The 13,455-nt window shown below is 44.5% G+C and overlaps 1 protein-coding gene and 1 long non-coding RNA gene across 2 annotated transcripts; one reads left to right on the forward strand and one right to left on the reverse strand.

The window, feature by feature from the left end:
• Window positions 1–1,621: 1,621 nt before the first annotated feature.
• Window positions 1,622–13,428, reverse strand: RARRES1 (retinoic acid receptor responder 1). Its single transcript, XM_064457887.1, has 6 exons — window positions 13,099–13,428; window positions 6,142–6,204; window positions 5,043–5,217; window positions 4,225–4,361; window positions 3,284–3,346; window positions 1,622–3,190 (listed from the first exon to the last, which is right to left on the reverse strand). The coding sequence occupies exons 1-6, from the start codon at window positions 13,312–13,314 to the stop codon at window positions 3,032–3,034; spliced, it is 813 nt and encodes a 270-aa protein (XP_064313957.1). The 5' UTR covers window positions 13,315–13,428; the 3' UTR covers window positions 1,622–3,031.
• On the forward strand, window positions 9,131–13,105 carry LOC135314401 (uncharacterized). Its single transcript, XR_010373904.1, has 3 exons — window positions 9,131–9,879; window positions 10,359–10,471; window positions 12,700–13,105. It is a non-coding gene; the product is annotated as an uncharacterized LOC135314401 (long non-coding RNA).
• Window positions 13,429–13,455: the final 27 nt, after the last annotated feature.

A 13,455-nucleotide genomic window follows, 5' to 3' on the forward strand; every position in this document is an offset into this window, starting at 1 on the left:
ATGATGCTCAGCTTGGGATTCGGTTGAATAGATCTTGCTCACTCAGGGGAAAGAGATAAAACAAGGGAGTTGTAGCTGGGTGAGAAAGAAAAGATACCATCATCAATATTATTTTTTAATCACTACCAGAAGATCCGTGCTGAATTCCCTTTGCGTGCTCTCTATTCCTGACCCACTCAGCCTAACAGCATTTTTGCAGACTTCCTGTAAACAGAGAATGAAGTTCCAGTTCAAAACCAGCTACATTCCTGGCATGGGATTGCGGTTGATGTTTACCAGACGCAGACAGAACTGCAGTGGCTGGGCTGCTTCTCCTCAGCCTTCACAGAAAGACAGTGAAAATTACTTATTTTAACCTTGAAAAAAGGGGCAGTGTCAGAGATTTGTCAGGGGCGTGTGAATGGTAACTAAACCCAGGCATAACGTTGTGTATGCGTATGGCGTTGCTTCGGGCCACGTCCTCGATTCCCTTACATTCAGAGCTTTATTTCTGTGAAAATACTCAGCTGGAATTCATTTCAAGGAAAGCCTTGCAGGTTCTCTGACATTTGGAGATTTTCTTAAACAAGTAAACGGCACATTTACCAAAAAATCAAACATGTCTTTTAAAAGCACTGTGAATGCAAGAAATAAATGGGGTGGTTATTATTTTATTTGTGGCTTTTATGTTACGCTTAATAGAGGCCAGTCATGATGTGGGTTCCTGGCTAATGGGTCCTGCCGGATGGGTGCTGGTTCTCCGCAAACCTGACGCAGCCGGTGAGAGCACGGCCTCGGGTAGCAGAGGGGAGGGACGGCTGGGGCACAGCGGGCTCTCCTCAACTTAAAGGCGAGGGGGGAAATCTGCGGCTCGGGGAGGGGGCGAACGGACAGTGGGGGCAGCGGAAGGAGGACAGAAGCGCTGGCAAGAGCCTAATTTTGGGGCGCCCTGGATTTTGTTCCTGTGTGCGTGATGGGGGTTTTTCCTTCAATCAGATTTCAGATAGCACTCGTAGTGTATCTGCCTTAGCTGAAGAACTCCTCGCAGCAACGGTGGAGAACTATTCCTCTTGTCTGTACGACCTCCTACAGGTATGCTCTGCGTGTGGGTTTTTTAATGTGAGGAATTCACTGTGAACCCGTCTGAGCCTCGACTTGGTTAACATCTGTGTAGATGTAACCAAAAATTTTGCTTGAGTAAAAACTGTACGGTTCTAGGTTCTGATCCACTGACTGAAAGCATGGCCCTAAAGAAGTTGGTGGAAATTATACCTTTGAACTTCAACAGGTTTGCTGCTTGCCCAGGAGTTACTGCTGCACAGTTTCTTAACTGACCTAAGTTTGTGTTGCTTGTTTGGAGTCAGTTACACTGATCTGGTAAGTTGGAAGTGCCCAATCCTCTGCTCTAGGTCCAGAGAGTGGCGGCAAAAACAAGGTAAGGAAACTAAACTTGTGGTTAAATGCATTGCTGAAATAGAACCCCAGAGTGCAAAATCCATGCTATTTTCTTGTTTTAATTCTAAGAAAATATTTTCATCACCAATTTCTTTAAGAAGTGTTGCCATTATAAGCAGTGATTTCATGCTTTTGATGATGGGAAATGTTTTAGCAGCACAAAAGAAAACACCAAGAGTATGTGAAATGCTGCTTCGCTGAATTTATTGTAATGCCTCTCACGTGCTGACATAAAAAGCTTCAGTCAGTAAAAGTATATCAGACTCATACACTTGTGTAAAATGCCTGAATCTAGGGGGTTACCAGATCTCCCAGCCTAAGTATGCCCCCGTTAAACCTTTCATGTTGATTACCTTAATCATCGTTACCAATTACAGATCAACGATAGCGCAATACACCACAAGTTACAACGAACAGAACCAGCCCAGAAGGCAGCGACCATCGCCTCTTCTCCTCAGTAAGGTGTACTTATTGACACGGAGTTACTTTAACCCGGCAGAAAACTTGCTAATGGGGGGGGGGAAAAATGACGCACTCGAGACAGTTTGGCCCCGTCTCAGAGAGCAAAGGCGGGAGGGTGGGCCTGCTGTAAACCCAAATGGAGAATTCGGTGTGAAAGGAGAAAAAGTCGTCCTTGCGGTAGGACTTTGTTGTGCTTAGGGGTGGGTTCAAGGCACGGCAGTCACTATGGGAGCGTTTGATGGGGCATTCTGGCGGCGCGCTGTTCCCCCGCCGAGCCCAAGTGTGGAAATTCTCTGTACAGAACATTCCTGTCTTCCTGTCCAGTTCTGTCTGGTTTTCTTAAGGTAAAATAACAAGAACTGTGCCGTGCTGCAAATAGACTAAGACAACATCCTCAGTTTCCGCCCGACAAACACTGCCTTGCAGTGTTCTGTGCCGGTGACAGTGGGGAGACAACAAAACATGTTTTCCTTATATCAATATTTTTGGAGTTGCCCTCACAAATACAAGAGAAGAAACTCTCCGTCAGCTCGCGCCGCGGGGAGCAGCGGTGCGTCACCGGGGCTGGGGCCGCGCAGACGCTGGTTACCAGCTTCCGCAGGGCCTTGCGGGGGGACCCTGCGCCCGTCCACGTCCTCTGGAGGGCCAGACCCTGGGAGGAGACGGGCAGCTGGGTCGAACAGCAGCGTCCTGAAAGAAAACCCAACCTCGACCCTGCGTAATGGTCTGTTTTATCGGAGATGCAAGTTAAAAATCAGCATGTATCTATCCCAAAAAATGAAAAAAAAAAAATTAGACATATTTCTTAGTGACAGATTAATACTTTTCTCGAGATTTTAATCCAAATATATTAACTTTGTTTACAACCTATGTTACTCTAAGTAACAGTGACATAAAACCAACTTGTGTATGGTCATCTGGGTATATATGGAGTAGCAAAGTTTCTAGGTAGAACTCTAGAACATGAGTCTTGCAGCGTAAGAAATTACAGGAATTAATTTTGGAACAAAACAGACTAGTGAAAGCGTTCAAATTCACTGCTCGACTTGTATAGTAGAAAAATTATCACAACTCCAGGTCCATTAACACAAGGATTTTCTCATTTAATACATATACATAAAGCTGACAATCTCTGCTAAAAATTTGCTCCACTTTCATGTAAAATCCCAGCAGCTGATCCAGATTCCATCCCAGATCCATCTTCGAGCCCCTGATTCTCTGAAGCACAGAAGTATTTCACTTTCAGAGGGCGACCAGGAACCCAAGTGAGGCGCATGTGACATGAAATAATTTCCTGGAGAACAGATTTAAAAACACACATCTTTTATGATCTTTATACTGTTCCTCTGTTGAGGAAAGGAGGTACTACACGCATGTGCTTTCTTACCTGCGTTGGAAGTTCATGGAGTAGGACAGTGTAGTCAAACTCAACGAAATCATCTTTCCTTATCTGGGCATGTATCAAAAAGAAAAAAATGATCAAGAACACAAGTTATATTGTTGAAGTTTAGAGGCTACTCTGATGACTGCCTTTAGCTTGCTGAGGGAGCGAGACGAATAGGGCTCGAGATGGCTGCGGTTGGCTGGAGTGAGACGGGTTTTGTACGTGGAGAGACGGGGAAGGGGGAGCACTTCCTGCATAAAAGCTTTGAAGGCACTAAGTGCAGCGTGGCTCTGCAGTCTGACTGTTCTCTGACATGAACCAGGCTGACTCAATGCTAATTAATTGAGTTTAACCTCAAGTAAATCTGAGAATCTTACCTATTAATCTCTCCTTCAGAGAAATCTCATTCTAAATAACTAGGGAGTAAAATCCAAACAGTCTATTGATCACAGATGACCTCTACAGGTCTCTTCCGACCCAAACCATTCTATGATTCTATGACTGATGGAAACAAAGCATCGGGAACTCCTACTCTACGTGCCGCAGGTGTAAGGCATGTTCCCCAGAGCGTGTCAGGTATGAGACTGATGCTCCCTTCGAGCTTGGCTACAAGGGCAAAGAGTCCTAGGAGCGATTTAGCATGGGGCTGATGAACTGCAGGACTGTACGTTCAAATCTCCCAATTAAACCTGCAGAAGCCAACAGATACACTCGTGCAAACAAGGAAAACCAAATTTTGTCCAAATGAGTAAACTTTTTCCACCAAAACCTGGACAAAATACTTGTCCAGAGGCAGAGGTGCTTGTATGGAGAAGCCACTGTGATTTTGGGAGAATCACACCCGTTACAGAGAACGTGGGCCGGTGATGGGTGTTTTGTGCTCTGCTGCTCGGTAGACTCCGTTAGCTTCTGTAACGCAGACGTGTAATTTCTGCTTCACTTACCCACTGTTTCACAGACTTGACTTGTGCCATGAAGTAACCCAAGTTCTCCGTTGACTTTTCCCACATTATGTAACTGCTGCCAGCAACAGCCAAGGCCCACGCAGGCTCCAGGGCAGGTTCAATATTTCCATAGCTGTCTGCAAGGGAGAAAGAGACAAACATAAAAATGATTAATTCTGGCTGTTCAGCAGAAAAATTATAAACCACAAAACACTTTTGCCTGGCGTAGCACTATGCCTGGGAAGTGACTCTTCCCTCAGACGTGTTACAGTCTTAAGCGGGGAGGAGGGTGATGCTAACCCTGCAGACAAAGTAAAAGTATGAAAGCGACACTATTGACAGGGTCCCCACAAGGAGGTGAGAAACCCAGTATCCACGATAAAGAAGGTCCTTGCCTAGCTGGGAGGAAAACAGGGACCAGAGTGCTCTGTTTCCAGGATGGAAAAATTCTGTTAGTCATCCCTTGTGGATTTCCACCCGCAGCTGGGGAAGGTGTGTGGGTTAAGGCAGTTGTTAGTACCTGAGGACGTTTTGCATTTACTTTAATAAAAAAATTACACCGGCTTGCTTTTAAATCCCAAACACCTTCACACCATTGTGCTGACCACCACTGTTGCTAAATGCAGCAGGTTTTTTTTTCTCCCCAAGAACCACTGGCAAGGTGGAATTGTTTTGATGGTTAGCTCTATGGTTTTAGGGTGCTACTCTAAATACATGTGTCCGCTTTTAAAAATGCATGTACGTTTTCTTGTGTTATTAAAAGTGCCCAGATTCTTGGAGAGAAAATGAAATACAGTTGATTATTTGAAGAAATGTACCTGGAATATTGTTTCCAATTATTGCTTTGGTTTGTTGCCTAATTTTCTGGTAAATTTTGTTGTCCTCTTCTTGGATTTGCTTCTGGTCTTTGGTGTGCACGCACTTGATACTGACAACAGGCGGAGCCTTTGTCTTTGGGTACAACACTGTAGCAAGGCAGCTCCCAGCATTTTCCTGTAAAGGTAGAATTTAAAGCTGTTACCTTCAATCAAGATTTTATTTATCAGCAACATGTTCTTAAAAAAAGCTCTTGGCATTAACATGTGCAGTATACATGTGGAGCACACACCTGTCTTTATGAGACGCTTTGTATGAAGCTGTGCAGGGGCAAGAAAGTCTTTAGATGGATATAGATTTTTTTCCAGGGAAGTACATAGGTTAAAACCACAAAGCTAATATAATTTAACAGAAGTTTTTAATTAAAAGTATAGCAAAAATGCACTTAGTCATCTCGGAAATATGCTTGAGAATTCTCAAGAAATGACATTAATTGGTAACAGGGAATTTCACTGTACGATACTTCGGCCTTAAAAACGGAAAAAATCTAATGATTCACACTAAATTCTGAAAATAATCCGAATTTCATAAAATGTGCGTGTAATGGAAAAGCAGACACTTACAGTGAAATTGCTAATGACAACTGTCTGACAGAATGAATGGGGGGTTATAATTAAAAAGAACACACAACTGTCAACTCTTTATTCTCATTTTGGTGTGTGGACACAGCAGGAGATACAGCTGGATAATGAGGACCATACTGTCACACTGAGTTTGGAGCATTGCAAAGTTTCACTCAAGAGCTTGGTTGCCTGACATGACTTAAACGGGACCACCTCTTCAGGCACTGAGCAAAGCAGGTAACTGCGGTGCTCGCACCACCCGGACCCCGGCGGAGGCAGGGGACCGATTAGATGCAATATTCAGGTGATGCTACAAGCAAAAGGTGCCCCATGCGGGACGGGCAGGTAGAAGCATAAAGGTAAACTTTTCCATCGTGAAAGATCATTTACAAAAGCAATTAAATGTACCCTGCTTTGGAGATGTTGGTGTTCACTTAACGCACACTGTCAGAAGAAACATGGTGGACCGTAAACTCACCCCACTTTTGTAGTCTTCGGTAGTGAACTGCAGGTAGTACTTGTGACCAGAATCGGGGATGCTCTGGAAGAGAGAAGGATTCAGCTGTCAGTGTAACTATAGCCTTACGTGCCGTAACGTGCTGAGGTGTTGTGGGCGCCGAGGAGGGAAAACAAGGGCACCGTGGCTACCTCGTGGCCTTGTAGCATCGGGAAATCGGTCAGATTGAGATGCACTGAGATGATCCTAGCAGCAGACACAAAGGGTCTTAACACCACCAATAAATAACATTTATGTTATGGGATGTTTTAAAGCCTTTCTTCAAAGAGATATGCAAGCAGAAAAATGCAGCTCAAAGTCCTTCACAGAACAGGCTGACACTGAGTAACTTTAAAAATAACAACATTACAAAGCAGTGTTCAGCTTCCGAGGAGGTATTTTTCACACAGGCTGTCACAGTGCCCTTGAATATATAAATGAATCAAATCCTGCTGACTGAATCACAGCTGAACAGGAATTACACAGGCTAATTTAATCTTAGGGATGCTAACCTTCTAGGTTTTTTTTTTCTACTGTGACTGGAAAGAGACTAATTTCACTTCACAGCATGTCGGAGCAGGGTGTTGATCTGTCTGCTCTCTTTTGCCTTGAAAATACCTGTCATTAAGTTGCCCAATCAACTATTTGAGATTCTGCTTCTTAAGGAAAAAGAATACTCCTTGCTGATGGGAAGCAGCCAGTAGCATCTCCTGTAGCACAAAACAGCAGAGAAGCCTTAGAAAATTACGCCTTTGAAATACATAATTTTCTTGGAATTGGGGTGTTTTCAGTTTGTTTTGGGTTTTTTTTTTCCTGTGGTTGACAGAAATGGTTCAGTTAATAAACTGTATTTTTGGTGTGGGATATCACAGCCTGTCCTGGCCCCAAGCATGCCGAGACAGAAATGAGCTTTTAGTGTTGGCCACAAAAGATATTAATCACTCTGAAGCAGGCTCAATGTCTCATTTAGTAGTGTAAGAGCAGAGCCTAATAGAAAGTATTTGCAGTAGCTGCTCTTTACTTTGGTAGTCAGTCTCATATTTTCCTACCAATTTGTATATTCACTTTTGAGATTCCTATATTTATTTTTGAGTGGGGATTCCGAGTAACAAATAGCATGGAAAACTGTATTTTTCAACTAATTCCTTGTAAAGTGACATTATGTGTCATTTTACTCTTTGGTACATTTCCAAGCCTTTCCTTTGATTAAATCAGCTAGAAATAAATGAAAGAAAATAAGTCTTTTTGTATGCTACGCTGTGATTTATTAGACAAGCTTTCTGATGCAGAAGACATGTCACTTCTGTGTCTGAAAGTTTGTTCCTTTTGCATATGTTACCTGGTTTAATAGGAGACATTCTCCCTTCTGTTAAACCTCTTCTTGCTACTGGTATAGGATAAGTTGTCACATAGGTTTTACTCTGTGTGGCATGTGTGATGTAGTGTGTAGAAAATGCATTTTACCGGGGAACACAAGCTGCCTTTTAAAGCGTACATTGAAGTAAAATTGCTGTATTCCGGGAACAGCACTGATCTGTTAGTCTTACATGGTTTTTAAATACAATACTCTTCAGATAAACAGGAGGGGAAGTCTGGCTGTTTGCACAGTTTTGAAGATTAGAACCCAAAGCAAATGTTTTATCTAAACTTGGGCCTTTGTGTTCCAATCCTACTTTCTTCCAGGAAGCCATTAATAACACAGTGTTAGCAAAGTTTCATTGCCAGGGCAAGGCTGTCAGCCCAGCACCTGCCTTCAGTACACACTCGGGGTTACACGCTGCAGATAAGAGGGCAAATTGGTTTAGTCACTTGCTCTACTTTTATGAAATCCCCTCTTGAAGCTTTATGACAAGGCACGTCTGGAGCTGGACCCAGCTGACACTGTGGAGGGAATGGAGGGAATGGAGAGAGGATGAGTTCAGACTTACAATCTCTTCTCTGCCTCCTCGTTCTCCCCTTCTCTCCTGCCTGTTTTGTGGATCAGCTAAAATCTTGTCCTCAGAATGACAGAGATTATGACATGAACAGACACTCGTAGCGTTGCAAAATGGTAAACGCTAGCTTTCTGAAATGCAGGTTTACAAAAGAATCAGTAATTCATGGCGCTGAAAGAAGGGTCTAATCTCTCATGATAGTCACTGCTGTTAAGTCTGAGTTTCTAAGTTTTGAAAGCTACCCAAGAGGTATTATCTCTGTTGTTTCTGACATTCTTCATTTGACCACGTATGGGCATTTTTTAAGCACAGTGACCCTAGCTTATTCCTTTTCTTGTCATCAGTAGCACAGATGAGAGAACCTGAAACGGAGTCAGCTGGACTACAACGCCACTGAAGCAGGAGACACTTAAGCTTTGATTTAACAGGTTATGGTTGATGGGGTTTCCTGCTCAACCTCTTCCTCAAGGGACACAGTACAACAGCCTGACTGCACGATCTCAGGTACATCAGGGTCTTGAACCCTGTAACAGAGGCTCTTTTACAGTTAAGCCAGATCCTTTCTATCCAGCATGTTCGGTCATTTAGAATGTGTTCAACTTTTCTTCCAATATTTATTTGTTCTTGCATTGGTGTCACCTGTTCTGTCTGCTAAAGAAAAATCATCTTTATAGCTGTGATAAGTTTGAGAATAGTAATCAGATTCTGACAAGATATCTCAGCAGTTTCATTGCATTTGCCTGATATTGAGCACTAGCAGAGAAAACAAAATCAACTGGAACTTTTTATAAACTAATTATTCAGTCCCTGATTCTTCTCAATAGAAGGATACTGAAAAGCTTCATGACTAATAACTTGGTAAATACTCACTTTAAAAAGAATACATAATTCTGTGCTTAAGTGGTTTTTGAGGTAGATAATTCTCTCTTCCTTTGCAACAACTCCACTGTAGCAGTAGCACCTAGGTGAGCAGCACCTAGGAAGCTTTCAAGTGGTGCTATGCAGCTAAAATACATGTTCAGTTTGGGTATGCATACCAGAGAGCTTCTCTGATCTTAGCAGGGAGAGGGAGAAGGTACATTTGGCATGAAATAATTTTAACTTTTACAAAAGAATTCCTAGTTTCAAGGAAAAGCATCACTTATATTATTTTCCACTATCATCTGAAAATGCATCACTGCATAAACCATCCCATAGTGCGCGTTAAATAGGAGCTCGGGAATATTTGACATCACACAGTGATGGCTGGCTGAAAGCAACTAAATAAAAGGTGTCCAAAAGAGAAAAAAACAAGTGAGTAATTCATTTTTCCACTGAATATCTGGGTCATGGGATTGTTTTATTTCTGGGCTCAAAATTAATGCAACTGTCATGACACATTCTTAGTACTGTAAAAGCTAGAATAGCAGTTTAAGAGCAGTTTCATTCCAGGTCCCAGAGGAGGGAGGCAATTTCGCAATTAGTTTACACTGCTCTAACTTCCCTCTGGCATGGAAAGGGGTGATCTCCCTCTCACCCCTTACTGCAGGTTTCCATCTTGTCTCCTGTGTTTCCCCACCAGCATTTCTTCCCTGGGACCAGTTTTTGGTCGCTGCATCAGAGAGGGCTGACCTGATCACTAAGTACATAGAAGCTGGCACTGCTGAGAGAGGAGCGAGAGATGTGTCCCCTGGGGGTCTTGCCTTGGGGAATTCCCACCTCACAGCCCTGCACGGTCCCTGCAAGCCAGCTCAGGTGGCCTGTGGCTTCTGGAGGTGCCGGAGGTGTCTGAGCCACAAGCAAACAGGTGAGCTCACAGGCTGCCCCAGGCAGGAAGGAAAAGCCAGCAGAGATGGCTATTTTCTCTACCTCTCTGTATCTAGCTTTCCCTAGGCAATTTACCTGCCCTGTCACTGATTTTACCTTTCTCACCCTAATGTGGAGTCCTGACTGCTGGAAATAAGTAGAAACCTTTTAACTGACTTCTCATATTAGGACCATAGTCCTGATATTAGTTTTGTGTCAAAATGAGCTTGTGAAAAGAAATATCCATAAAATTCTATTTTGTAGTCCAGTTTAAGCAAATGTTGCAGTTTAGCCAAGCGATTACCTAGCTTTACCTTTAGACTTCGCCTCCTGCTTCACCTACCTACTGCTCAGTTATGATTTCCAGGACAGCTTGGTATGGGAGACTGTAACGTCACTGTTTTGAAAGTTTTCTCTTGAGTTCTAGGATCTTCAGCTGGCACATGCTAATGCTTCTCTTCTCAAAAATGTATTTTAAAGTGCAGCTGTCAACAATTCCATGAGATGCATGCTGCTGTTTCCTAGAAGATACTCACTTAAGAAAAAACCCACATCAGTGAGAAGGGACAACAAAAAGTGCATCCAATGGCAAGGTAGGAATTATTATATTTTTAGCATATCTCTACTATTTGTTGCTAGGAGAAAAAAGCACTGAAGTCTCATTTTACCTCAACTTGAAAAATCCTTCACATCTATTAGAGTTACCATACCAGTGACTGTCTCCAGTCCTGTTTCTAATTACCACAGCTTCACTGGCTAGTGGGCTAATAACATTAGTTTGAAAGCAAAATGCTCATGATTAAATTCCATTATAAAAATATCTCATTTTTACTAGGTCTAGTAATATACTAAACAATAGGAAAATAGCCGCCTTAAAAAAAATAAATTAAAAAACCCAAACCACAAACAAACAAACCAACCAAACAAAAAACCCCAACATGTCCGTCTCTTGCATTCACATAATATAACACATTCCTTCCAGGAAATTCTTTTCATTTTTTTACACTGGAGGACAGGAAAGAAGGAAGTGACTACGTCTAGTACATTTCTCCTCTTGTTTTCACAGAGAGTGCAAAGAAAAAGGGGAAATAAACTGCAGAAAGGGGTTACAGCGAGCTGCTACAGCATCAGTACTGTAGGGAAATAATGAGGCACTTCTCTGTAATGAACCAATTCTTTTCTTTCCTATATTAAAAAGCAGGTGGCTGATCCCTTCCCCTCCCTGCAACCAATGCTACCTTGCAAATATTAAGTTATGCTGGGGTTGGAAAGAAGATCTGCACCAACCCCCTACTTCTCATATGGCTCTTTAGTAGGCAAGTGCACTGCTTCCAGCAATGCACGCTGCTCCCAAAGGCTATGTTGCTGTGCTTAAAAGAGGCACAAGCATTTATATATATAAATATATACATATGAACGCTACCCAGTAAAGTACCCGGTAAACACAGAAGGAGCACTTGTATGTTTCGAGAGAAGTATCAAATATCATAGTAAATTTCTGTCACAGGTGTCTACAGCAATTTCATAGGAAGAATTAAGGAAGGACTAGCATGTCCATGCTCAGCTCCTCTTAAACTATATGTTTAATGATGTGTTTGGGAATGATGATGAGAACAGTTACCTAAAGGGTATGGTCTCAGATAAATCTATAGCAGGAGCTCATGTTTGCATTCCCAGACAGGTAGGAAGCATGACTAACGCTATCTTTCAGCTTTGCATTACACAAAGTAACACACAAATTCTGAATTGTTACGCAGTAGTTCATGTTTTGTCAAATGTAATTGGAAATTATTCTGGTTTGTTAAATATTGTGTGCAATTCAAACAGGCTTCAAATTGGTTTTGAACCACTATCAACTGGGATATATGTGAAAGACTGAGGCTCAAGTTCAGTGTTGTAAGGACCACAATAGTACATCCTAAGCACTTTTAGCTGGCTTGGAACTTCTTTCTTGAAAGGGAAGATTTTACACTACACCATCTTATTCTCAGTTTTAGGAGTGAGGGCCTGGATTGAACAAGCTGTGCAGATGCTGAAGGACAAATGTAAGATCTCCTTTTCAGATGCCAGAGCCGAGAAAAGGATCCAGTGCAATCCAGTGCTGCATTTGGCACTTCAGACTGGGAATCCAAAACAGCCAGCCTTGCTACAGGGAGCTGCTCAGCACTAGCCTGGCGAGAAAGACTAAATGAGAGGGCTGGTTTTAAATCCCATCCACTGCGATAGCTTAGACTCTCCTCAGCTTTCCCGGAAGGCAATGCTTTCCTTCCAGGATCTACAGTCATGGACAAATGCTCCTCAGAAGATTTTGCCTGTTCTTACTTTCAGAAACCCAGTAGGCTTTTTAAAAAAAAAAGAAAAAAAACCAAACCCAAACCTGAGGCCAAAGGAAGAGAAGGGCTGCGTGGCAGGTGCCTGTGGGCAGCGGCGGGGGCCCTGACGGTCGGGATAGGCTGTGGGACCTATGCTCGGTGTGCCCTGGGCACCTCCTCGAGCATCTCTGACAAAGCTCTCCCTGACATGAAAGCTCTGCCCCTGTAGCTGCTCCTATCTAGGACCCCCACCTCCATTTGGCATGTTTTTTTGGAATGTACAGGCATGTTTTCTGATGGGAACTGCATTGCCTTTAGTTGAGCTCTTGGTCTCCATAGATGGAAAGCCAAAGCCCTTTCCGTCCCTACTCACACAAAGTCGATGATCACTCCAGAAGCAATTCTGCTGAAAACATTTCCTTATCAAACCATTTTCTTTCCATCATGTGCCTGCCATGTGCCTCAGTTTCCTCTTTCCCTCATCTGCACTATGCCGCTTTTGATTCCAGGCACTCGGAGCAACCTCAGCCAACATACCAGGGCACTGAGCCTGGATTTGGGGGATATTTAAATCGTGAGTAAGTTAATGACCTTGGAGGCGGATCCTCGCTCCCACCCTGAGGGGAGCCCCCTGAGGGAAGGGATGGTGGGACAGCAGCGCCCTGAGGGGACCTGGGTGCCCCGAGCCTGCCGAGGGAGGCGGGAAGGTGCCCGGTGCTCAGCGCAGGGCCGCGCTAACCTCAGGGCAGCTCAGCTCCGCACCACCGTCCCGCTCTTTTATTATAATAACTGTTATTAATTGTCCTTTTCCCAGCGTCACTTCAAAGACCGCGCCTGCCCGCCGAGGGAGCCTCCCGCCCTCCTCCGCGCCCGCGGCCACCCCGCTGCCCCGCCGCCTTCCCCCCTACCTTCAGCGTGGCCTTGCGGACCTGCCCCAGCGCCCGCAGCGCGCCGGGGGAGGCCGCCTGGAAGTTGAGGTAGTGCAGTGCCACCCGCGCCGCCGCCGCCGCCAGCCGGCTGCTGGGGTTCAGCTCCCGCTCGGCTCCCGGCGCCGCGGCCGCCGGCAGCAGCAGGGCGCTGAGGAGGAGGAAGGCGGCGGGCGGCGCGGCGCTGAGCCCCTGCATGGTGCTGAGAGGCGGCGAGTGACCGGGGCGGCTCAGCACTGAGGCGGGCTCCGCCGAGGGCCGGTACTAATAGCCGGGGGCCCGGCCCGCTACCTCCCGCCCTCCCTCCGCCCGCTGTCAGTGCCGGGAAGCGATCGGGGA

The sequence above is a fragment of the Phalacrocorax carbo genome, chromosome 7 (genome assembly GCF_963921805.1).
Source record: "Phalacrocorax carbo chromosome 7, bPhaCar2.1, whole genome shotgun sequence".
In the NCBI taxonomy this organism is placed as follows: domain Eukaryota; kingdom Metazoa; phylum Chordata; class Aves; order Suliformes; family Phalacrocoracidae; genus Phalacrocorax; species Phalacrocorax carbo.

Coding starts and splice junctions, on each gene's coding strand:
- RARRES1 (XM_064457887.1), bottom strand. CDS start 13,314: ATGCAGGGGCTCAGCGCCGCGCCGCCCGCCGCCTTCCTCCTCCTCAGC. Junction 5,218..6,141: donor CCGAAGACTACAAAAGTGGG/GTGAGTTTACGG, acceptor CTACCTTTACAG/GAAAATGCTGGGAGCTGCCT. Junction 3,191..3,283: donor TCCATGAACTTCCAACGCAG/GTAAGAAAGCAC, acceptor TCTGTTCTCCAG/GAAATTATTTCATGTCACAT.